At 36.3% G+C, this 27,397-nt stretch overlaps 1 protein-coding gene across 5 annotated transcripts in view; it reads right to left on the bottom strand.

Annotated features, from left to right (window-relative positions):
- Positions 1 to 27,397, bottom strand: part of cpne5a (copine Va) — a 73,004-nt gene that overhangs the window by 30,720 nt on the left and 14,887 nt on the right. The window contains exons 2-8 of one of the 5 annotated variants that reach the window (XM_058785718.1): positions 26,211 to 26,251; positions 24,259 to 24,305; positions 20,253 to 20,356; positions 19,148 to 19,187; positions 18,333 to 18,347; positions 18,099 to 18,175; positions 3,002 to 3,065 (exon numbers count right to left, since the gene is read on the bottom strand). In XM_058785718.1, the coding sequence (XP_058641701.1) occupies positions 3,002 to 3,065; positions 18,099 to 18,175; positions 18,333 to 18,347; positions 19,148 to 19,187; positions 20,253 to 20,356; positions 24,259 to 24,305; positions 26,211 to 26,251 (388 nt within the window). Of the gene's footprint in view, positions 1 to 3,001; positions 3,066 to 5,924; positions 6,036 to 18,098; positions 18,176 to 18,332; positions 18,348 to 19,147; positions 19,188 to 20,252; positions 20,357 to 24,258; positions 24,306 to 26,210; positions 26,252 to 27,397 lie in introns of those variants that run through there. The other 4 variants (XM_058785720.1, XM_058785719.1, XM_058785722.1 and 1 more) reach the window with 4 other exon arrangements.

The following is a 27,397-nucleotide window of genomic DNA, read 5'->3' on the forward strand; positions in this document are numbered from 1 at the left end:
AATTCCATTTGAACCAATTAGCCGCTAAACACTATCTTGCATTTAGAGTGCCATTTGGAGAATGATGAAATTGTAGGCTGGAGTCAGTGAGGAGAGACGAAGAGTGAGTGAGAGAAGAGATTGAAAGAGATCTAGAACATTTCCAAAGGAATCCTTCACGTGATGTGCAGTTGATACTGCAAATTACACTCCAGTAATGACTGACATCATCGTAAACCTGCTTGCTAAGGGCTTCTCAGGCCAGAGGGATGTTATCAACACAATGGAGACAACCCTCATTAGCCATAATGCTATGGTGTGCGGTCTAACTGATACGAAGTCATTAGTCTTAATGGTATATCCACTGATGAACATGGCCAGTGGTCTTTCCACGCTCTAGGCACAATTCACCTTATATTTAATGACCGAGGGAGCACTACCTTTCATTACACATTGCTTGAATTGTTTCTTGACTGAAACTAAACCATAGTGTGTGGAGGACTTTGCACATGATTAACAACCCCATTCAAACCAAGCATTCACAGCGACTATGATCCCATGAATAGACCTTAGTGGCAAGGTCAATTTGAGCTGAAAACAATTTGGGCAGAGAAAAGCGAAATATCAGCCTATGTTAGTTTTGAATCCAGCATCTATGAGCAATCGAGCATTTCTTGCGGATTGCAATTCTTTCTTCAGAAACAGTAAACAACTTAAATGACAGCATAGTTAGTTATATAAATGAAAGTCAGTCAAAGCGATTCACATCACAGCTAAAGCTGCCTGTCTTTGGCCACAATGTACTTCAGAGATGAAACATTTCATTCATTATTTTGGGTTTGCAGGTTTTATCTGGTTTCTGAATGGGATTCATCTATGTAACTTCTTGGAAAGAGACAGACTTTTGAAGAAATTTGCAAACCTCATTCCTGCTATTAAGCGGAGGGTTTGTCTCCACGTGGTGCATTTCCTCATAGCTGCTCTTTGCATGTACCTGATCAAAACCCAGCCTTTCATAACATCCTGTAAAATCTTTTGATCTACCATGTGAAATATATATAGATCAAGCAGATGTACCAATATATTACTCTCACACAGGGGAAAAGCTTTTTGAGCATTTCAAATGAGCTTGAGTGAGGCTGTGAGTGTGTGCAATAGATGGCTCAAATGAGCAGTCCTCTGTGTGTGTTTGAGCTTGTAGTCAGCACAACATAGCCATTTACAACCCGGAAAAGCTGTAATTTACTCTGCACTGCTATTTCAGTGATTTAATGAGTACTATCACCAGTGACAGAGTAAACTTTACTAGACAGAGGGACGAAACTGGAATGTTCCAGTGAGAAGACATGATAAAGAGATGGGAGGGATGGAGATAGAAACTTTTTTGTCTGACCTCCTCCACTGAATCTACAAATGGAATGGTTATATTTTACCATGCAGTCTAAAGAGAATATGATGAAATAAAGTGACTGAGAACTGCAACATTAAACATGATATTCTTTGCATTTTGTTGGCTAACTATTGTAGTCGAAACAAATGAGTCAGTTCTTTTAATGAATCCCACAAAAGGATTTAAAAGGGGTTTTTCAACTCTTTTACTCTGAACAAACTGATTGAATCCATCAAAGTGGATTCTGAATTAACATCTGTCTGACTTGAAATGAAGCAAGAATTCAAGAATTTCATGAAACTTTAATTAGTATCATTACTGGCTAAGCATATAAAAAGATTTTTCTTTTTTTGCAATATATCATATTTAAAATTGTACATATTAAATTGAACTTTTAAATGATGAATTCAATATTTAAAAATGTTATTAAAAATATATTTATATATAAAAATAATTCTGCAGGAAAAACTACATGGTCTGGTTTTCTTCAGCAGACCATATGAATGTTTACATAACCAGATATCTTCAAATGCCTCTTAATTAGTATTTTATTGCTTATCATTTTTCCAAGCCATCACTCCCATTCATAAGAACCCTCTTTTCATATCCATCTAGTGCTATTCACTGATATTATATCGGACCCTTTGGTCCAACAGCAATGAAGACTGACGTCAGAACAGGTTTAAAATGCATAAACAGAATATTAGATGCAGGATACTTGGTCCTCTCCAGGTCCTTAGGACCAGACAACCAATGCAGTCTAACAAAACATGTTATGAGCACACAGGTCTTAGAAAGCGTCTTCTAAGGGGGAGACGTCTTCACTCTTGAACTGGTTCAGAGAGACCACATAATCCATGTCTCACTTTGATTTTTTGAAAGCAATTTTAAGATTATTTTCACTGAAGCTGTGATACCAGTTGCTGAAACATTCCATTGTGTGTTTATTCCTCCTTGAAAACCTTGATGCCAATTCCATGATCCTTTGGTTTAATAAGTGCTGGTCTTAAAATACCAGCTGAAAGTATTCAGAAGAACAGGGGAGACAAACAAAGCCTTCATTGTGTATTAGATCAAAAGCTCTAACAGTACCCTGTGGGCAATGCTGTGGTGATCTTCACTACTGAATGCTCAGTAATTTTTCAGTTGCTGCTACATCAAGCCTGTTCTGGTCTTTATTTAGTTAATCAGAATAACGCAAATAGCCAGTGTAAAAGACGGTTAATAATGCATGTTAGAAGTATTAAATAATGATGCAAACATTTGACTACAAATACCATGGCTTCTGTTATTCCACTATTTATGCTTTAATAACATTTTGTCACTAAGATGGAAATAAAAGTATTTAAAGGTAGCATTGGTGTTCAAATGTTGTTACCCCTTTTGTCTGTGGAAACAACTTATATAGGCACAATCCAGTTCATTTCTCTGGAATAATGTATTTGGCTGCCAGGCAATGAATGGTCTGATCTGAAGAGTATAACAGTCAGCTTTCTTATCAAAGTGAATCATTTCAGTAAAGGTTTTCACTGCTGAATAGTTGCAAGCATTTCGAAGAGAAAAGGGGTTGAAAAAACAATTATTTCAGAGTAAAACTATTCTTTGGAGGATAAAGTAAAACTGCTGACTTACCCGGCAGTTTCCAAGTTCCTCTGCAGTGAGAATAATGGTACCACAATTCTTCCCAGGGATGCCACTGAAAAAATTAACACATATGGTGCATTAGTGCACAGTTCTGAGTTATTGGGAACAGTAGGGCAGGAATAGTGTCAAAAATCCTCCTAATAATGACCTGATTCCCATATAATTACGGTTAAAGACATTTCATGACTGCATATGGCTACATATAACAGCAGCAGAATTTCAGAATAGTAATATCAGAACTGTTTCAAAGCCGAGATGATATACTGGGGAGCTGGAGATCCCAGTCATGTTGTATGCTGACAAAAACTAGATATTTCAGTTCAGATCATTGTTTTGCCCTGAATACATCCTGTGCAGTCAACAAACAGCAACCATCGAGTGTTAAAATAAACCTCCGCCTCAGGAAGTGTTCAGGATGTTGTAAAGCTTAAATCTTTGGCTGATTCATACCAGTTTATCTCTATCAATCACACAAGATCCTAAATTTAGGCATCAACTGGTGCACAATCAAGTAGAGGATTTTATGCTGACCCCTCTATGTGTAAAGAAAATGCATCCTCTCATGTGTCTTTAGGGTTACTGCCAACTACAGATGAACAAGTAACAATGCATTAAAGTGCTCAGCTCAGGTGCAGAAATGCCCCTCAGTTCATTTGCATATCTCCATGTTTTGTATTGCTATAAAAAATGATATGGAATTGTTGTAAAATATGTGTGTATTGTAAAAGGATGTAACTTCCCTTTAAAATTAATTACTTTAAACCACAGTTCAACACCGTCACATGACAGTACACACATACAGTCAAAAAAGTGTATTTGTTCTTATGTTTCTGAGAGTAGTCTCTCACCAAGGTTGCTTTTATTTGATCAAACAGAGAGCAAACAAGTAATATTGTGAATTACATTCATAATTTAAAATAACTGTTTTCTATTTGAATATATTTTATACAATGTATTTCTGTGATGGCAAAAATGAATTATCAGCAATCATTACTCCAGTCTTCAGTGTCACATGAACCTTCAAAAATCAGTTAAACTGATTTGGTGCTCAAGAGATATTTCTTACTGTCATAACTGATCAAAACAGTTGTTCTGCTAAATATTCTTGTGAAAACTGTCATCTTTTTCAGAATTCCTTGAATAAAAAGTTCAAAAGAACAGTATTTCTTTGAAATAGAAATCTTATGTAACATTATAAATGTCTTTATTGTAAATGTTGATGCATCCTTGCTGAATAAAAAGTATTATATTATATTAGTATTTTTAAATAGCTTTGAGTTCTAGCTAGTGGAAAACACATTCACAATCTGAAGCTGAGACAATTAAAAGCAGGCCAGTTCCACTCGAGTCACTGAAAGGATGTAAAATGAGCTTTTGGCCTCAGGACAAGTGAGGGAGCAATTTACCCTCTGCCTTTATAGGAGACACTTCTGTAAAAAAAAAAAAATTACACTTGGTGAATAATTTAGATACACAATGGATTTCAGGCCAGTTTCCCCATTAACCTTCTGAAGATGCTGGATCACCATAGTTGGTTTGAACTGCCTCCACAATGTAGGTTAGAAAGGTCAGTGTTTGCTGCTGCTCATGTTTTTCCCTTAGGTATTAGAGAGGACTTGTTAGATGAAACCTATTTTTTTAGAAACTACTTCTTTACTAAAGAAAAAAAAAAAACTTTGGTTTGTTACGTGTTCTCCAGAGACTTTTCTGTAGTGTCTGAACAAATTGCTCTTGAATCAATGACAGAGTGGCAAGATGTTGAGCTAAACAAATTCTTTGATCCAATCCTTGAACATGAACCAAGTAAACAGGGTTAACTGATGGAGTTCAACTCATTTTCTAGGGTCATACCCTGATTAGTGCTCTCAGAGACAGGCTTCCAAAAAGATGAAAGCTAACAACTGACAGCAATATTAAAACATGTTGGACTGTAATTGCAAATACATGAACAAACTGACAACTGTCACACAAGTGGAGCAGTCTTTTATCACTATATTCATTCACAGGTTGCTGTACATACAACCGTTCACTGTGACAAGAGAATAAAAATGATGAAACTGTTTGAAATGTGGTTCTGTGTGAAGTGTCTCCTATTACAAACCCCAGTGGCATGGCCATTTGTTTATTTGGAAAGTTGCTTTTAAAGGGGACATCGGATGCAAAATTCACTTCTATACAGTGTTTGTATATATAAATGTGTCTTAGCAGTGTGTGAACACAGCCACCTTATAATGCTAAAAATCCATTCACTCCTTTTTTTAACCCCCCCAAAAATGAAACAGTCTCAATTATCAAGCCATTTTGAGTTTCTGAGCACAATAACGTCATACTGCTCAGGCCCCGCCCACGTCCGCTGACGGACTGTCCCATATCAGCAAATTTCCTTCCTCAGCACATTGTACGCTGTCCGCCATTTTCTCCATGCTTGAGCAGCTGCAGCTATAGTGACAATAATGTCTCTTAAGCAATGCAGGTGTTTTCTAGTTTGAGGCAGTGTTCGAATTGAGGGGGGGCTGGGGGGGTCCCGGACCTCCCATAAGCATTAAGGGACCCCCCATAACACCCAAAATATAAAATTGGGGGGGTCCCCTGGTTTTTCAATAAAACTATAAAAGACTGAAACTTGCGCATAAGCAATAAAAGTGCAGACCTACGTACGATAAAAGTAAGAGATTCATTTATCATACAGATTATAGCTAGACTGACTGAGTGCATTCTTTCACTGCATGATTCAGTCTAATAAAATGCAGAATGCTCCCAAAATTTAAGATGCGGCAGAATATATGTATATTTATATAATTTCATAAAGTTATTCAATATCACACGAAGAGTGCCATTTTTCCCCCCGCAAAAATCACAAATGTGATATTATACAACAGTTCAATAAACAATAAGGTATTAATGGACTTACGTTTTAGACACCATATTGCCTATTTTTGCTCTATTTCGCCAACAAAAAAACATTCTAAACACAGCCACAGCACTGTTTTGCGTCTCTGAGCAACATGACCGTGTTTCGTTCCTGAATGAATCAACCGTTTAAATGATTCGGTTCAATCGCAATGAATCACTTAATAACAATGACTTACTGCCACCTATTGGCGGTTTTAATTTCACATTTAAAGTATATATTTTTAAAATAATTTCAAATATCAGTATTCAGTGTTTTAGGATTAAAATATCAAAACATTTATGCATTTGTAACTGCAGGTTAAATGCATTCATGTTTTGCATTAAATAATGTGTAAATATATCTGAACTTCAGATGCAGCTTCTGTGTTTCCTCTGCATTGCAAAGATGAATTTTGTTGATAATGATTTTAATGATAATGATATTCTAGGGAAAAAAGGCTTTATTTTTAAGAATATCAAAAACTTTAGGAGTCAGCTGCCCACTGCAGTCCTGCAGCTCAGTACACTCAGTAAAATATTGTCTGTTATCGATAAAATCCCAGAAAATATCTATCTATCTATCTATCTATCTATCTATCTATCTATCTATCTATCTATCTATATATATATATATATATACCCAAAATATATATTTTTTGTCTATATTGCACACCCCTAAGATAGATATTTAATTCTTCTTTGCTTAGTGATTGTTTGCACATAATTCATTGATCATCTTAAAATAAACTTTCATCTTAGAATTAGGTTTTCTCAACGATAACAAGACAAAAAATATGAATCATATTTAGGCTATACAAGGTTTTATATTTTTCATTTTTTGAAGGGGGGGGGGTTAGGGGGACCCCCAAGAGCTTTGACACAATTCGAACACTGGTTTAACGTACTGTAAAAGTGAACATAAGAGTCTAGCATTAGTTTTGTTTTTGAAGGTAAGGCACCATCGAATACACAAAAAAACAGAAGAGAGGGGTGGGGTAAGCAGTAGCTCATTATCATTTAAAGGACATGCACCGAAATGGCTCGTTGTGAACAGAGCTGTTTTTGACAAGGTAAAAAGGGTGTTGTTTTACACGTCCATTGAGCAGTGGCGGCTGGCCAATAGGGGGTGCCGCCCCACCTTCAAGTTAGCCAGGGAAGAAGCCTACATCAACATGTTTAAAATAAGTTAAATACACATTGCAAAATCGTCTTATTCGACTGGTAATCATGTTAGCAGTTAGCACCTATTAAAAATTTTAAAAATCACAACTGTATTTCGTTTATTTTGTGTGTGCGGGGCGCCGGACTAATAGGTGTCTATTAGGTCTGTAAACTTTTAAAACACATGTGACTTGAGGCTGAGCTCTAATTGGCTTGTTTCCGATTGTCCTCGGGCCCTCCCACTTTTGATCTTAGCGAATCAATGTTTTTATATATTTTGGCCTCATGTGATGGGTCCGTTCTCGATCGTCAAATAGGCACAATAGGCTTGTTCCAGATTAACTATACTAGCCTGCCACCAGCTGGTGAGAGTAGCTGCTTGTAGCCACTTTCTGCTCCCGGTAGTAACACTATCATGGTGTTTGCATACTCTTATCACAGATAAAGTGAATAAAATGCAATATTTGTCAAATACACAGAAACATTTTTTTTTTTTTGAGAAACAGAAACACTTTTTATATACTGCTTAATAAAGCGTCATCTGTTCAAGAATAAAAGTCAGCATAAACATATAGGCTACTAAATACAGATAAAGTGGGGGTATATGCTTTTATCAATGTTTTTGATAAAAATGACTCAAGATAACAGTGTGACTACACTAAAAAAGCTTTTACTGTTATAAAAACACATTTGTGAGCATTATTGGAATTGAATTGTTAGAATAAACACGCAACACACCTCGTGCTTGTCATCACAGAATCTCCAACCAATGAGAATAAAGTGTGTCGTCATCAAGGCTCTCGCAGCCGATTTTGAGCAAAGGCGGCTGGTCTCTTTTTGCTCTCGCGGTACTTTGATGGCATATGTGATCGTAAGGCGACTGCAGCGCCAATCAAAGCTGGGCAAATGTTCTAAACAGAATGCATTGCTTTTGTCAGGCGGCAGCCGATCTTTGCGGCGCCGCATGAAGTTGAATAAGCCTAATATCTCTTCCGAGATGAAAGTAAATTCGATTTTAACTTTACAAAAAATCCTTTCACAAGGCATTCAAATGAAGAAAAAAAATTAAATACAAATACAGATCATGGAGATTGGATGGAGTTGGCAAGCTGGATGTGATGTAAGTCATGCCTTTTATTGTTTTTCCTGATTATTATTTCAAAGTCCTGTCACCGAAGCGTTGGCAATGACACAGAAGGTAATTAAAACAACACAGTTTAACTTGAGCTGATCATCGGGGTCCAAAAACAATTGGCTTGTGTAGATGATATAGTTATACAATGGATGTCTCTTTTCAAGTAAATTATGAGTTTTTATGTAAGGCTTATTATGCAAATATATAAATAATATAGTGTCCCTTCTTCAGTTGGACATACTCAGTTATGTCTGACAACTTGAATAATATATTGTCAATAACATTAAAATTAAGATAAAAAAATATATAATGGTCTATAAGTCTCTAGGAGATTACAGTTTTTGCATACCTATTACACTGGACTTTATTAAACCTTATGAAAATATAATGAATTTATATGCATTTTTTATAAAAATAACCATTTTCACAGTCTTTATCTTGAAGGATTTACTTTCCTGTGGCTCCCTCGTGTGAACAACATTATCTCTGAATTACATTAATATAAATGGCTAATAATTTTTTGAATGATTACAAATGTTTAATGATTACTTTACAGATAATATACACACATTAAACTCAAATTCACTGACTTTATCTTATTTTACACTTTAACAGTTGAAGCAGTGATGATTCATTATGTCACTTGTTAAACGGTTATTTAAGAGCATTCAGTCATGCTGTTGCATTAACAGTGTGATTAAGTTTGTAAATACCCCAAAAAAGTATTTTGCAGACATTTCATGAAGACCCTGAAGAATCATACCAACTTGTGGAAATTGGGCATCCGATGTCCCCTTTAACACTGTGTGTTAGCTGTGCTCTGCAGAAGAGCAAAATCAATGGCACTCACGCCTCTCCCTGCTGCATTTCCAATTGATTAGCGTCTGATCAAACATCTGAACCCCTTGGTGCCTTCAGCTGACATTGAACACTGCACGCTGTTATTCTTATTAGTGCAAACTCACCAGAGTTTAATTTTCCTTTCATCTAGTTTAAATTGAAAAAGCTATAAAAATCAAAAAATCAAATAGAACTGCATACAGTAGTGCCATTGAAGCAATATCATGGCCTGGAACCAAGCCAAATCATCTAAACTGGTTAAGGTTCACATTGGCAGAAAATGAAGATTTCTCAGCCATCAAATGCAATGTGGAATGAAAGAATACAGACACTGTCAGTTCAGATTGACTTCTCTCATGTGATGAGAGCTGGGGTTCTTGATATAGATATATATAATTAAATACAATAATTACATTAAATAAGGATGCATTAATTTTATACAGTAATCACTGATATTTTGAAATATTATTACAATTTAAAATAAATGTTTTCTAGTATTTTAATATATTTTAAAGTGTAATTTATTCCTGTGATGCAAAGCTGGATTTTCAGATTTATTACTCCAGTCATCAGTGTCACACGATCCTTCAGGAATCATTCTAATAGGCTACTGATTTGCTGTTCAAGAAACATTTCTTATTATTATCAGCGTTTAAAACAGTTGTGCAGCCTAATGTTTTTGTGAAAACCATGATACATTGTTTCAAGATTCTTTGATGAAGAAAAAAGTTTATTTTAACAGCTTTTATTTGAAATCTTTTCTAACTTTTTGAAGTCTTTCCTGTCACTTTTACTCAATTTAATTAGTTCTTTCTGAATAAAAAGACTTACTGACCCCAAACTTTTGAAAGTTAAACTATCTCCACTGATTCTTGATTTGCTTAGCTGTCAAACAGACTACTGAAAAGTTAACTTTTGACATTTCAACAGTACAAAACCTTTTCATTTTTATTCATATTTAGTATGCAATGATTAAGCATACATTAGACACAAACTGATTTGACTATTGGCAGATTCTGTTGGCATTTACAGCATTGCACCTGCCAAGGGAAAGCTCAATAATGTTGACATAAGCAATAACAATGATCTAGAGTGCACACCAGCATGAGGAAGGAGATCAAGGCATCTTTTTGCACATAGCCGAGAGCTTGATATCAACTTTCTAACCTTTAAATGGAGCCAACGGAGATTCAGAGGATCAATGATACTGTCCCAAATCCACCATTCAAAGCCAAATGACTTATAAGTCAACATCACACAGCCCGACCTGTTCGCTATGATCAAACAGTCCTTTAACAAAGTATGCGCACCAAGTCCTGTCCTTAAGGAACAGGGGGAATATTTTTACATACTGATCACAGATGAAAGAAAGTCGGTCGAGGGAGAGGAGTTAGGTGGTATTACGCAGAATATTTTCAGACTTTGTTGCAGCCTTTTCTTCATCATGGCATTCGTAGCTGCTCAGCGTCTCATTCCACACGGGCAGGCCTGATTTGATCAATTCATGTGAGAAGAGGAGGTGATTTATGGAGCTACTCGTCACCCTAACAAATTGCTCGCTACTTGCGGCTTGTGAGGTAATTCTACATGCTATATCAGAAGCTATTCATCAAAGTGTTGACAAAGAGTCCAGGATTTACAATAAAGGGAGATTTCTCTTCATATCCGCCCTCTATAATGAGTCAGGGAACATTGTATACTGTACCAAAGAATAAAATAAACTGCACTGTAATTAAATGTGGAGTCCCATGTCTTAAACCTGCCAAAAGCCCTCTGGGTAATTGAAAATGCTTAAATGTTGTCCCACATGACTGAGGAAGATGTATAACAGTATTTAACGCTAGCCAGCATTATCATTCGACACAGCAGGTAGTGAGGTTTCTGGAGATATTTGCACATTTCATCATTAGGATGAAGAATTATGTTGGTATTTAAGCAGACAACAGGCTGACAGGTGAAAGAGGGGGAAAAAGAAATGGAGGAGATTCAGCGAAGGAGAGATACAAACAGGCCCCTCGTACAATGGTACTCATCAGGCCTTACAATGAGTGGCCAACTAATGTCCTCTATGGCAGGGGTTTTCAAACATGTGTTGCGCAAAAGAGTTGAAACATATAAGATAACATGCATCGAACATGCAAAAGAAAATAGAACTAGAGAAAACAGAGAAAGGCAGATTAAATTATTCATGTGTCTCTGAATATGTGAGCGTGTATGTAACCAGAGTACCTGAAATAAACAGCCCTGTTTGAGAGTGATAAGCTGTGCATTCACAGACCATTGGGCTGTTAGGAACATTTACATTCATCTGTCTAACAAAGAGATTAAGTGAATAAGTTTATCCAGACTCATTTCATGTGAAACTAAGACAAACGGAGCGGAGGGTGAAATATGACGGATCGCTGATTCACTGCGGCGAGCGAGTCGCAGTCAGGCTGCATTACATAAAGCTCTAGAACTCCACAAGGGGTTGGAATGAGATTATAACTTAAATCCAATTGCTTTTCATACTTAGACAGGCATCCATAATCCTTAAATACACCCGGATTTGAATTAAGATTGGTGCACCGTTCTCCACCACTTGTGGATTTTAGTGTTTCAATGGACTAAACACCTGCAAAATAGCTCCAACCAAAGAATACTGAAGCTCTACATATGATTTGCACATGGCTGTATAATACATAATTAATATGAAACCTCCAGGCTAACCGACCATGCCTTTACCATAATGAAGACTCATTTGCAGCATCCAGAGCTACTTAAGAAGCATCGCAGTCGAACAAGCTTCAAATGAACTATTATTGTCTATTGTGCGAGAATGCATGCATGTCTGCAATTAAATGTTATTCATAAAACAAATCTTGGATGTGGCAATCGATTCAACATAATGACGGAGCACAGAGTCTACCTCTGCTAAACGCAAGCCATTCTTCTAGCAGGAGAGAAGAGGTTGTTTGTTACAGACCTGAAATTGTGCTTACTCTGAGTATCTGGATACCCTTGAATGGGATATTCTTCAGTGAGTCATTTGCGCGATGCATTTTCTTCTTTCTAGCATTGCTACCTGACCGTGCATAGTGAGTGATAGCATTCATATCTATAATACTGTTTGCTTCTGTCCTTATGGCTATGCTGCCGTCTATAGTGGAGTCTGTTTAACAATATGGCACTGTTAGCATGTCAGAGTAGTCAAAAGAGGAAAGTCAGAGGTCACTGAGATGGCAGTGCGCTCTCCTGAGACATTTGTCTTGCCCTTGTGTTGACCACTAAGGGAACAAATCAGCTACTGTCCAAATGACAACAGAATGAATGTCAATGAAGTAAAATTTGCTTCTAGCACTGGAGACATTTTACATGGTCTGTCAGCTGTTTAAAAACTCAGCCAAGCACTCAATGTATACATTATTATAACAATTACCTTTCATAAACGACCCTAGCCCAGAGTGCTGCGCTAGATGGAATGGAAAATGCATTTCCTGTCCTGAGCTCTCTGAATGTGACAGAATGGCTTAAAATTTCATTTTGTGATGGGGACCTATAAAAAAAAAAAAAAACACACACACACACTGAAAACCCCTATCCTTCAGTGTGAACGTTTGTGTATTTGCATAATATGGAGCGGCTTAGACCATCACGGATTCCTGTGCTGAATATGTGAACTCCAATTTAATTCATCCAGTGATGGATTAACACTAGATTTCATATTCAATATGACCTTTTAGATGGGACATGTATTTAAATATTCTCCCATACGTGATTCCTTCCATTAGCTCAAACTATAGAGCAAGGCAATAGCAACGCCAAGGTCATGGGTCTGACTCTGTCGCCTTGCATAAGAGCAACTACCAAATGCATAAATGTAGGTGAAAATTGTACTACTCCTTTATAGTTTTGCTGACCTGCTGTTGCAACTTCATGTACTGTGGCTCTGACATACTGTGCTATGATTTGTGATTTTAAAAGCAATAAATAAAATAAATATACATAAATCAACACATTTAAGTAAAAATATATCTATTTACTTAAACAAAACTAGTTTATTGTTTAATATTTATTATGTATTAATATTTAATAATAAGTCTCAAAGTCTCTTATGCTCACAAAGGCTGCATTTATTTGATCAAAAATACAGTAAAAACAAATATTGTAGTTTAAAATAACTGTTTTCTATTTGAATATATTTTAAAACTAATTTATTCCTTTTCAGCAGTCATTACTCCAGTCGTCAGTATCACATAAACCTACAGAAATCATTTGAATATGCTAATTTGTTGCTCAATTAATTATATATATATATATATATATATATATATATATATATATATATATATAATACATTACATAATATATATTACATAAAATATATAATAATATATATGGCTGGCAGTGTGTGTGTATATAAAACACATAAAACTGCTTTTATTTAAATAATAATGAAGTAAGAATTAATAATAAATATAGAAATAATAAATATAATTTATAATTCTATTATAGCTGCTAACACTGGAGAAAGACCAGTTTAATTGGTTTATATATACTTTATATGATTGAATTGATATTCCTCCAATGAAACTAGACTGTAATAGTCAGATCAGGTGGAAATACTTCCAGTGTATCAGAGCAACAACCTGTTTGTATTTCATGGGGTGATTTTTTGGAGACTGGGTCCATCATTGAGGGCAAAAGCTTGCAATCTATTGTTGTTCTCTTACAGCTCAGAGTTACTTGCGCTTTCTGCCTTGTTACCATTTAAATCTGAAAGACTTTTTTCTTCAGTAAAAAGCTCAAACAGCCCGCAGTCAGAAACACATGGCTGTGATGTCCCACCAGAGTATCGAATCTCAGGCCTAGATAAGACTCGCTGGCCCATATTTCTCTCTCCCTTTCTTTTTTTCCACCCCCTTCCTCTCTATTTGTCAATGCAGCTCAGCATAATGTATTTCCAGAGTCAAAGCATACAAGTCCTGTTTAACGCTGATATAAAGCACAGGCCCAATCCATCAGTATGACATAATAACCTAATGCCACGGGCCAGAAGCATCATGACCATTCAAACACACAAAGAACCAAACGTCAAAGCTGCCCTTTACCATACAACGTAAATGCAAAATAAGCTGACTTATTAAATACAAATGAACAACAATTTTATATGTATACTGTATATATATATATATATATATATATATATATATATATATATATATATATATATATATATATATATATATATATGTGTGTGTGTGTGTGTGTGTGTGTGTGTATGTAAATAACTGATAAGCTAAATTGCCTTTAGTATCACTAAGGGCACAGCTTTTAAGGCACAGATGGGCCAAATGCACTGTATTCAATAAGGCTTATGTTACTTCCCTTCCTATATCCCCTATATGAACAGTAGAAAACTCTAATTGAATCTAAAGCTGGGCAATGTTTTGTGTTCTTTCGGCACACAGCCAGGGAAGGGGAGATGATGAATTAACATTGCTGAAATTCAAATCCAATAAGACTAGTTTTGCAGTGTGTTTTAAAGCAGTTCAGCCCGCGGCTAAATTCTCCTTACACCCTGTTTATTGCCAAACATACAATTCTCTGTATTCAGCTGCCAAGTGTGTAGTCTCTGATTTACTTATTTCAACACAATGGAGGGATACATTTCAAGAGATGACTGTATCTATATCAGTTGCACAGGACGGATGGAGGGAAAGCTATAGTCTGTTTCCTGCAATAGATACACAAAGACAGCTCTGTGGCTATGGGGAATTATTGAGGTGTGGAAAGAGGACGATATTAGAGAGTTTGTGTGTGTAATACAGACAGGCTGTTTCAAAAGCAGGTCATCCTGCATTCAGGCATTTTACACAATTTTTGTATTTTTTGATTCCTCAATTGCACACAAAGTTACTTTGTTTCTGTTGCTCTCTTCTTCCTTATGTTCTCTATTCAAATAAATTAAACCAAAGTCAAGTGCTGCATCCCAGTTCATCTACTTATACTTAAGCCATTAAAGAAAGTGTAATATACCACTCTGTTGCATAGTTACATGGCCTGTCAATCAACTTACCACAGTTAATATCCTCTTATACACACTCCACATTTCAGTTCATTTCATTTACAGTCAACCATTCTTACCGGACAGAAAATAGCAGCATGTTGATTTCAAGTTGATTTTTAAAAGAAGTCTCTTCTGCTCACCAAGCCTGCATTTATTTGATCCAAAATACAGAAAAAAACAGCATAATTTTTTTAAATTATATTTTTACTATTTAAAATACTAATATTAACTAATAGTTATACTGTTTCTATTTTAATATATTTTAAAATGTAATTTATTCCTGTGATTTCAAAGCTGAATTTTTAGCATCATTACTCCATTCACATGATCTTCTCTGTGTATCTTTACAAAAGTTCACAATATTTTTGCAGATGAAATATAACATGGATGAAGTTAGATATTATTAATCACTCAATTCACTTCACCTAAACTCTCTCTCAATCATCGGTCTTACACATCTGCCCCATTTGACATTTTTCTGCTTGTGTTTGTAGTTCTGAACCAATATTGTCCAATTTTCCAAAGTAGGGTTGTGTGCAATATTAATTGTTAGAGCTATCTGCACTTTGAATCTCCAAAAAAAACAGTAGACCATCTAAAGGGATATTAATTTCAACATTATTTGGGATACACTAATTCTAATTTGAATATTATTTAGGAAAACGATAATCTTGAAAAAGCCTGGAATAATGCCTATAACCACAGTGAAAGATAACTATAGATTTTGTATTGCTCATTTATTTTTTATTAATAAATGAATTTTATTAATCACATTTTTTATTAACATTATCCTTATCTAACATTATCAGATCCACAGCAATACACAGTATGTGTGCCTCATACAATATGTGCAATACTGTGTAGCCACTTATGAAATAATGCCATTAATTTTTAAAACAATTTCTATTAAGTTGCTATGAACTAATCAAATCAATATTTGGTGTGAGACCCTTTGCCTTTCACTGGTTTGTACACAAGGAATTTGCAAAAGGAACATTTGGTGCACTAAAAATCAGGTTTTCTACTGACTTAGTAACTCTTATCAGAAGAAAATAAATATTTTTCGTGAAACTTCTAGACTTGCACAGCATTGTATGTCAGTGACACTGCAGAAAACAGTGACTGCAGTACCGTTCATGCTATCCTACAAACCTGCTGTCAGACTGCGTTTGCGAGTCCTAAAAATTTAAGACAGTCACTTCATCGTAGAAACCAGTTGTTACTCTGACAACTAACTGAATTCTGTGCAAACACAACCATATTTAGCTCTCTAAAACGGCACTGACAAGCGTTTTCTGCTGCTGTGTGAAAGCAGCCTCTCTGTGTTCCAGCCCTCACCCTTCTTTGTCTGTCTTCATCTAACTTAACACAGTCTGGGGAAACTGTACAGAGATCAGGGGCTCAAATTCACCCCTAAAGCTTTTAAACTCCCACAGATTTTGAGCAGAACAGCTCATCATTACTGGCCGATCTCTTCTCCACAACCAAATACCTCCAATCACACCCTCCTTTCTGCACAGATAATGCCCATAAATGAAAGCAATTCACACGCCTCAGTGCAGTATGAGATTGAGTGGGTGTTTGAGGTTGATCAATAGGGTCTGCTCCACCCCTAGCACTCACTCAGCTGTGTAGTGTATATACAGGCCAACTAAACCCTGCAATTATTACATCTCCCTCCTAAACTTCAGCTCTTTTGTATTCTCTTAGCATTGTGTCCAAGCAGCACCGATTTAAAACAGTTCCAGCTCATGGGAAAATGTCTCTGTAAACTGAACCAGTGTGTTTCTTCAACTAGAAGCACTTTTAGTTTTATGGGTGGATTATAATTAAAAATAAGAAATGAATAACTATGATAATTACACAAAATACACAGTATTAAATAGTCTTACAAAAAAAAAAAAAGCTTATTATTTTGCCATTTTTACACAAATTACGACTGTCTCTCAGCTGTGGCATCCTTTCCATTACAGCCAACAAATTAAAAAAAAAGATAAAATTGTAGTTTACCTAACAAATATCTCAGTTAAGTGCTTGTTTCAGGTGAAATATGAGACAATAAAGAAAAAACACAATCTGTGATTGTCAAATCAAGAAGTGTAAAAATATGATTTAACTGGGTATATTTAGAGTACATTTATATCTAGCCATGAAATTAGATGCAAGTGGTTTCACGGTATGACGCTGTTGGGGATCAATTAAATACATTTTTAAAAGTTAAAGAGATTATGTTAAGAAATACCATGGCTAGTAGTTAAAGAATTCTCCACCTCTAGGGTTGCATGACGGATACTTTAGCAATAAATGCCAAATGGAAGTCTCTGGTTGTGTTCCATTAACGCTTGCAATCTGCACCGACAAGCCTAATCTGCTACACTGACATAAGACACAGATGGTGAGGGATAGATGGGAGTATCCATCATCATTCCACAGCTATAATGCTCTAAACGACAGGAGAACACCAAGCTCATTTCAGCAAGATCTGAACAGAAAGATGGGTTAATAAACTGATCAGCTAAAGTGCATGATAGCTTTTTGGCCAAGGTTAAATATACAAGGCCTGTGTGCTTCATACAGCTATAAAGTTAATTAAGAAAAAAATGCATCACATGTTTATGACTTAATTAGCAAAAGATGACTCATTAGTCAAACAAGCTTTGGCACTGGTTGCACACACATTGTAGCTCAGCAATAAATAAACTAAAACAATAAGGGCCGACACACTGAAACTGTACAAAACAATGGGTCAAAATAACGTCCTAGTGCCCCAAAAAAACATCAATATGCACCAATATGCTGCAGAAAATGTAATTCCCCAATTTTACAGTGTAGATAGATAGGTACTCAATAGGAATAAATATTTCATTTCTCTGTTTCCTATGGCCAGTAATCTATCTGAGATGGCTTCAGGCACAGTTGCTGAACCCACAGCTTCTCCAACTTTGAACACATCCCAATCTGATCGAGTATGTAAGCCTGGCTCATAGAACAGTGCATTAGCTTCTTACCCCAGAGGCTTTTCCAGACGACTGCCTGGTGAACCCACTATCTCACCCAGAGTGCAGAAGGTCTGACCCAGGAAGTCCTACAGAAGGGTGGCCCGAACAAAAGAATGCCCAGAGGAGGCGGGATAGGCACATAGGAAGTAAAGAAGAGACAGCAGAATGAGTCAGGGTGGTTCTGGGCATAAATGAGTTGTACAGGTAAAGAGAAAAGTCTAGGAGTGCAAGGCAGAGACGTACGTTGAAATCGGAGGGCTTCCAGTAGGGAGGTGAGGCCGCAAATATAACAATAACAACAGAGCATATCATGTAACCAAAAAGACAAAAAAAAAAAAAAATACAAACGAATTGAAGAAGTCAGGCCGAAGAGGATAGAAGAGAAAAAACGAGAGTTAGAGAATAGCGAGAAAAGATCTTGGAGAAGAGAGAAAGGGAAAAACACCTACGATGATCACTGATTACAAAAGAAAGCGAGAAAACCAAATCATAAATCTGAATTTCACTGAAAAATGAAAATGAACAGATAGACACACACACACAAAACATTCGGGTGGTTCTGTACAAAATCATAATTCATAATTTGCCCCTATTGAGAGTTGTTTATTTTCACCCTGTCCGCTTAGTTTTGGTACATGTTTTATGGAATATAATTATGGAAACCAAGTATGATGCAACCTATTATTTTACAACACTTAATATCACTCAATATCTTGTCATTATATGTTTTAGCTTGCCTTTCATCAGTTTAATAGGGAACAAATTGTCTATATTTCCCAAGATATTCAAGCACACTGCAGGATACATTCAGAACCTTCAGAAGTCAAAGAGAGAGTTTATCTTCACTTCTTCTGCGGTTTTGCACAGCTTTGATATTGATACAAAATGTCATTTTTCAGTCATTTTAGATTGCACAAAACCAACCGCAGAATGAAGAGCATGCATGTCAAAATGTGAGTGCAATTGCCAATAAACACAAAGAACTTTCATATACATCCAAGCAAATACACATGCACATATAAACAAAAAGCATATACAAAGTGCTTCTATACACTCACATGTTTGGCCAGATCAGGACTTTTGGAGTCGATGTCATATCTGAAATCCAACAAAACAGCTTCAGTTGGTATTGTTATATGATGGCATGACCCATTTTCTCTTGAATAACAGCTCAATTTGCTCCACCATCCTCACATTATTTGATCTGGAATTCCTATGAACTAAATCATCCATAAAGTTAATATTTTGATTTCTTATAGAGAACATTTCTTTAAGTCAGCATGAAATGAAAATTCCGCCTATTCACATCTATTTTCTAAATCCATGTCATAGATATTGAGAACAATTTATCTGTGCATGTTTCATTTTTTTTTTTTTTTTTTTAATGACCTTGTAATATTTAATCAAAATGTCATAATGAAAATGTTACTCTCGGCTGTATGAGACAATATCAGAAGAAAAGATCTGTCACTCCTTCAGATGCATTGTGGCTTTAAAAATCAAAACTTTAATTTACATCTGGTTGTTACCATAATTCTGTCCAAACAATAGAATATACTGTAATTTTTGAAATTTCATTTCGTCACTAGTGAAAAAAAAAAGATACATTCCCCTTTAAATCAGATCCCTCTTAGTGTGCATTAAATTCTTGATGCTGTTAAAATTTGAGTGGAAGTGCTGTTCTGGGGCACAGCTGGTTGGCTCTGTGAATATTTGCATTGGTATAAGCAGGAATTCGCATAATCGTGGAAGGTTTCTCGCTGACAGCATTCTGAACTCTCCAATTAAGTCCAGCCTGCAGTGCAGCAGGCCTTTTTCAACTCAGCAGAGCCCATTTAAGAAGGTGAATGAGAGCGAGATGGACAGTCGGGCGCGGGAAGGGAAGAACACATTGTAAATCATCTGGGACCCCGCGTCACACATTTGCGTTTGAACGGCTGCGTGAAGATTGAGGATAAAACTCATCTGAAATATTTATCACCCTTTCACTGATCCAGCCCCTTACACATGACAGTCAAGAGAGAGGCAGCATCAATAATTACCAAGGAGGACGCGCTGGGAGAGAGGGAGACAAACAGAGCGAGAGCAGAAAGACCGGAGTGGGACAGCTCATCGCAGAGCGAGGCAGATTCCTGTGTGTCAGCATCAAAGGGAATAACTCACATGTCAAAGCGCAGATTCTGCTTCTCCTCGAAGAAATAGTCCAGGATGTACTTTCTCACAAAGTCTGGGTTCAGGGTGTTGTCGATGACTTCAGTTCTCCCAAACTACACAAAAAGAGAGAGAGAACATCTACATGGGAATGCAAAAGTTGACACTTTGCAGCTACAGACAATTCTACATCTCTGTTCAGTCCATTAACTGCCCTGTTCCTGTGACTCTGAAGCCTTAGGAAAAACTAGGACAGCAAGAGGTGATTTTTTGAGAGGTGAAGTATCTCTTCTACTGGTGAATAACAGAAACCCCTGCTCAGAATCAGTAATGTGTAAATATGTGTGGCACATACGTATGTGTGAGTGTTTGCATGCAAATGAAGTAATAAATATTCAGGAATATTCATGAGTTCTAAGCTCATGCTTGGGATGCCACTTTAATGACAATCTATTCATCCACCAGAACAAATGCAGTACTGTAAACAACTGTGATTTCTATGTTAATGTACAAATAACACTTTGGCTCCAGCTCTCTATGCTATATCTGAATTACTGTGCAACCATAAACATTGACATTTCAATACATTCCTTGTGTAACATCCTCTGAAAATGCAAAAGGCCTTCGATCCACTAATGATCCTCCTTTCGTCTTCTACTGTCTCTGTAAGGATGTCTGCCTTGCTGCTTTTATGTAAGAAACGTAAATCAGGGTGGGTGAACATTTTAGAATCTTCTGCCAATGGAAAGAAAATGAAGAAGGAAAAGGAAACAAGAAGAAAGAAAAGAAGGAATGCAGGAAGGATGAAAGGAAGGAAGTGAAAGTAATGTGTTGAGAAGAGAAGAGAAGAGAAGAGAAGAGAAGAGAAGAGAAGAGAAGAGAAGAGAAGAGAAGAGAAGAGAAGAGAAGAGAAGAGAAGAGAAGAGAAGAGAAGAGAAGAGAAGAGAAGAGAAGAGAAGAGAAGAGAAGAGAAGAGAAGAGAAGAGAAGAGAAGAGAAGAGAAGAGAAGAGAAGAGAAGAGAAGAGAAGAGAAGAGAAGAGAAGAGAAGAGAAGAGAAGCCTGTTGTCTTTCACTGTATTTTTGAAGGATGCTCTGCAGTCGGTTCCCTCAGCTAATTGTGTTTCCCATGAATAATTAAACAAGATGAAGCAGATGAGAAATGCATAAATAAATGAATCACCAGAAGGGTGTTACAACACCCTGGCCGTGCAGAAATGAAGGAGATGGCTTATGAGGGATAAGGGAACGATAAGGTGATTTAAACATACAGTAAAGACCATCCCACAGTGCTCTTGTTAATGATAAAGACAGACATAGTATCATCACAGACTGACTATCTCACAAACATTCAGTGTAGTGTATGCTTAAAGCCTGAGGCATGTCTGATGTTCTCAGCAGTAGTTTAGAGATGCATAAACTTTCGTATTAAAAGACCATTTCCAAATCACGTAGCCTGAACCACAAATAACACTCTTAAATCTGTAAAATTTAGAATGAATTTAGATTTCAAGCCCATACACATTGATGATTGCACAGGCTAGGAATGACTGAACCTTCTCAAGCAAAGCTCTGTGATAAAAGAGCACGAAGTCATTAGGATTCATAACATAATGCTTTATGCACTGCTAATACCACCTCACAGTCTGACTTTACATCTGCTATAAATCATTCTGTTAACCTGCTGCTGCACACAAAGCCTTTTATGGTTTTTCATATGGCGCATTATTCTGCAAGTATTGCACTGGTTTCCAACCTTTTTGTCAAAATTGCCTTTGGACAGAAATCCCATCGGAGAGAGGAGATGCAAAGAAAAACATTCAACTTAAATCTCCAAACTGCTTTTGAAAAAGCTTTACCTCCCATTGAGTGTTAAAGAGGTAACCAAATCACAGTGAAAAAGAGGTGAAACCTGTTGTTCTCAAGTCACAGATAAGATATTTGGGATTTCGAGAAGTTTTTCATGAAGAGCTTTTATGTTAAGGCCCATTCACACCAAGGATAACTATGTCAGCATCCAGACTAAGGAAGATAACTATGATTATAACATTTTAATATTTGTTCTAATTCCATAAGAATTGGGAAGTCCGCAGCACAGCAATAACAATACCGACCCCAAAAAAACTGGAGTGATATTGCTGAAATCACTTTCAAAAAGTTTTTTTTTTCCAGATAATGCCTGATAAAAACATTGATAGTGAATCACAATCCATCTAAATTTAAAGAGCTTGAGCATTTGATGAGGCATGCAACATAACTGCAGAGCGTGTTTAAAATAAGTGTTATCAATTACCGTCATTAAAGTTATTGTTCTTGGTGTGAATAGGTCTTTAGACTTGAAATATTTACAACTGCAAATCATGTTAAACTATCTTAAAGGTATTGTACATGATTTTTTATCGGAATGACACAGTGCCTATTGGATTTTTTTGTTTAGCCAAGCAAAACTCATTGATGCATTTTCCGCCTGTCCATCAATCCATGCAATCATAGGCAGCTCATATATGAGAAGCAGGAAACTGAGAGCGTGGTAGTTGAAGCGTATCATTCATGTTTAACATCATATTCAGCTTCATAAAAGTCAACATTTACTCATCCTCATGTTGTTCCAAACCTGAATGAATTTCTCTCTTCTTTTCAGCATAAAAAAGATATTTGGAATAATGTTGGTTACCAAACAAATTTGGCTGCTATTTACTTACACTGTATAGAGAAAAAACACACATGTTTCACAGAAGAAAGCAAGTCATTGAGGTTTTTTGGAACGACAAATGGTTCAATTATTATTATTATTATTTTATTTTATTTTTGCTGAACTATTTATCTAAAGAACTATTCCTTAACTACCAAAAAAATACAATTTAGCTCAAAGCATTAACCTACTCTATAGACTGTGTTACAGCAATTTTACTATACATTCAAAACAACTATTATCCATGGTAAGATCACTCTAATGCATAAAATTCAGTGGTTAGTTTCTTATTAATTTGTAAACAATTTAATATAGAAAAAAATATAAGAAAACAAGAATGTGAGATACAGTAGCCGAACCATGGACACAATCACTCAGTCAAAGTAAGGCGCTTATGCTGTGTTAGTAACAAAGAGACAGACACACATACTCCCAAATCTCCTGCTGAGACAGAAAAACGCACAAAGAAAACTCCATCCTTATCAATCCCTTACAGCTTGACTGCCTCTTTTCCACAGCGGTTGGTATTATACCCAAACAAGAGGCATCTTACATGGGCAGAGGCATGGAGAAAGAGTCGACGCAGCTAATCAGAGTTAGCAACCTGCTCAGAGTTATGTAAGCCGTCGTCTTTCATCGTAGGAGAAAGGTGTTCCATCAAAACCATCCGTGAAGAAAAAAAAAATCGACACTGGTACCAGTTTTATTTTGGGTCAAAAAGTTGTTACAGCACCTCATGCGCACATCTTGACATTTTCGACCGCTTTGACGCATTCACATCAGCCTTGAGAACACCTGCTAGAACAACTGTCACCCGCTAATAAGGGATTCAATTAAAAGGGTCTGAAACACAAACCAAGACTTGCAAAAGAGAATCGCAATGCGATTTTTCATACTCAAGGTCTTTTTTGCTAGCTCAGTAATGGATATGATAGCCCGAGGATGTCCGATTTTCAGCTGATTGCAATGACCTGCCAAATCCAAGGGCCGGGTCCTCCAGCTCAACGCAATTTAAGTGTGAAAAATCACATTTAGTGAGCTGGGAAGCATTACAAATGCATTGGCCTGTAACTTTAGAGCCAGATCGACTTTAATGCTAATCGCTAACGGAAAGTGTACAATCATCTTAACAGTCAATCACTCTGGGCCATGGGGACAGATTCATGAATATTCAACAGGACAATCAATGGGCAGTGATGGGCACCAGAGCGCTGCGGAGAGACTGAACGGGGCGGAGAGACAGAGAGGATATGCAGAGCTGATTAGGGCAAATGAGGGAGTCTCTGTCAGAGCTGATTGTAGGTTTGTTCCTGAACGTGGACACTTACCTCACGCCACTGCTTAGACTCCACTCCCTGAGTGTACAGAACACACACTGAGAAGATGAGAGAGAGAGAGAGAGAGAGAGAGAGAGAGAAATCAGCATCTATTTAATTTTTAAGAAAAAGCTTTTATGTTACATTGACTGTAGATGCGTCTCTGAAGAACAGCTGAACAATGAGTAGCTTAGTAGCCCACAGAAAAGAAACGTCACAAACAAGGTCTTTTGTTAATGTCTCAATTTTTACGGAGAATAAATTGAGTTTCCTGCTTACATTTTTCTCCTGTGAAATAGACTTTATAATTTCCTATAATTTGTGTATAGAATTTTGGAAGAAATCACAAGCCAAATTATTAGGCTTATACAATATTTAGAAATTATTTTATAGAATGTAGGGCTGTAACAAATGATTATTTTGATAATTAATAATCTAATGATTATTAGAATAATTAATCGACTAATCATTAATTATTTCACTGATTAAGCAGTAGGCTTTGATTCATTTAATTTTAGGCTTTCATTTATTAAGCTTTTACAAACAATTACATTACTATTATACAATAACAATGTTTTTTTGTTTTTTACAATATAAATAAATAAATGTGGCACACAAAATGGAATGAAAGACAGAGAAACATTCTCATTCACCATTTAATTAACTGTGTGAAAAATTAACTGACTGACACATCATTCTGCCCAACATCTCCTTTTGTAAGACATGTGGATATGGAACAATAAAGTGATAACAATATTTATTTTTAGGTGAACTATTTTATTCACAACATTATCTTAAAAAAAACAAAACATTGCCTCTAAAAAAACTTATTTTGAATACCTTGCATTTACCAGTAAAGAGATTTAACATTACCTATCTTCAAAGTGAGGAGCTGCTTAGTAATTATAACTGAAAGTGACACTGACAATTTAGTACTGTGATGCTGCTAGTAAAAAAAAAGTGCAATGTAAAAAGAACATGACTGGACTTTACTGGAGTGCTGAATTGCAGAGCTCGTGCAAACATCTACATTGTTATGATAAGATGCTTTCTTAACTGCTGCTTTCTCTCCGCTGTAATTTTTGTTGTGTTTGTTTTGTTACTGAGAGGGAAATCCAGCACATATTTATCTGAACAGAACTCTCAGCAGTGCGGGCAGCATCGGGATGTTTGCTAACAGTAAAGCATGGCTTGCATATATTAAATTTTTATTTTTTTTACCTCTAAACGAATAACGGAAAAGAAATTCACTGTGATTATCTTGGAGCCAAAAGTTCACACTTGCTTTGTGATTTACCATCAGGTTAAAGAGTCAATATCTATCTACTGGTTTTTTATTGGGCCAAGGGTGCATACTAAAATGTTTGAAAGGAAAATATAAAGGTTATTTTCAAAGTTATTAGTTTTACACATACAACATTTTGGAGCATGAGGGTTAAATGAAGATTAACAGAATTCTAATAATTTAATTATATTAATGTTAAACATTAAGCTTCCTTGATGAAAGAGCAACGTCTTAGCAATAAATGTTCTTCTTGCAAAGATTAGAATTGCAAAGGTGGCCAGACTATTTGACCCATTGCTCTCTATTTCATCATTTCATGTCTTCAGCAAGAGATTTACTGTACACAGGTCTAAATGTCCCCATGGCTCATGAACAATTTGTATTCAGGGGGCTGAGCTCATGCTCTGCATTTATGTTGATAGGGAAGAAAAGCTGTCACATTGTGATGCAAATTCTATGCATGTGTTTTAGGCAACTTGGAGAAATAGCAGAGTAGACAAATTGCAGGCAAAGTGTGGAAAGCGGAAGAAAGTCGAAGAGGTGTGTGGAAGAGACCGGACCTGAGAACAATGTGTCAGTGGGGTACAAAGCCTGGAGACTGAATGTGTGTAAAAAAAAAATATGATTTTAGGTTAAAAAAAACAAGTGCTTCAGCTATGAAAAAAAGAGAAGTACTTACAAGGATCAGACTTGGAGAACGTGTCCCGATCTAACAGGTTTCTGGGGAAACAGGAAGAAAAAGAGAGTCAGTTAAGGGCTGATAAAGTAGGTCACTCCAATCAAACAGTTCAGGCATAAAATGATACAAAGGCCTCACAAATAAACCTAATGGAGCTCTCATTCACATGTTATTTCAGAAACCATCCATTGCCTTCCATTAGCAGCCACAAAAACATCTCTTGACATTACATTTTTTGTCATTTTCTCTTTGTGTTTTGAAGCAAGATACACTTTCATCATTATTCTCCAGTCACTCCAAAAATTCAGTGATCCATTCAAACGCATAAGGAGCAGCATATGGCTACAAAAACATTAGCAGGGCACTAACACAAAATAGAAGAATCTCTACCATCAATGCTTCATAAAACATATACATTCACGTACACAAATTATGCAGATGCTGGAAACACAGCTTTATCTGCATTATAAATACACAAACTATCTATAATTATTATTTTTAACCTGTTTATCATCTTCATATCGCTTCATCTCTCACAATCATATCTCTCATATATCGCTGTAGCATGCTGATTTTTATTTGGGTTTTCCTGCACAAAATCATGAATTGGGTTTTGGCAAACAGGCTGTAAGAGTTAATGATTTTGGACCATGGTTTTTATAGAAGTTTTGTGGTTGGGCCTTTCTTGGGGATTTATTTAAGAGGTACCACTTAGATTCCAGGTAGGGGTCCATCTTGAACTGGAAATTTAGTCTGATCATTTCCAATGTCTACTTGATTAATGAACCTGGGTTCAAAAGTGAGCTGAAATGACAGGTTCTCAGTGCACCGCTGTGATTTCATTTAACTGCTCATTGGAGACCGCTGAATTAAACAGTCTGCTAAATGACTACATGACAAGTCGTGATTCAAAACATAAAGACCATATCTTTGCATTTATTACATGATAACATAAAATTCATGTACAATTTATGCTCAAAAACTGTATCTTTGGCAGCATTTAACAGTTCTGCATCCATTCAGCGCTTGGCATCTATTTAATTGCGATGAACTGGATTGTTGAATCAGAGCAGATTGATTCAGAAAGTGATTCTGGCATGCAGTTTCAATAAACTCTCTGAGAGTGTGAAACCACTATAAATAGATCATTGAACACCTAGAAAATTGAGACGGGCTCAATGAAAACA

The sequence above is a fragment of the Onychostoma macrolepis genome, chromosome 08, assembly GCF_012432095.1.
Source record: "Onychostoma macrolepis isolate SWU-2019 chromosome 08, ASM1243209v1, whole genome shotgun sequence".
Lineage (NCBI taxonomy): Eukaryota > Metazoa > Chordata > Actinopteri > Cypriniformes > Cyprinidae > Onychostoma > Onychostoma macrolepis.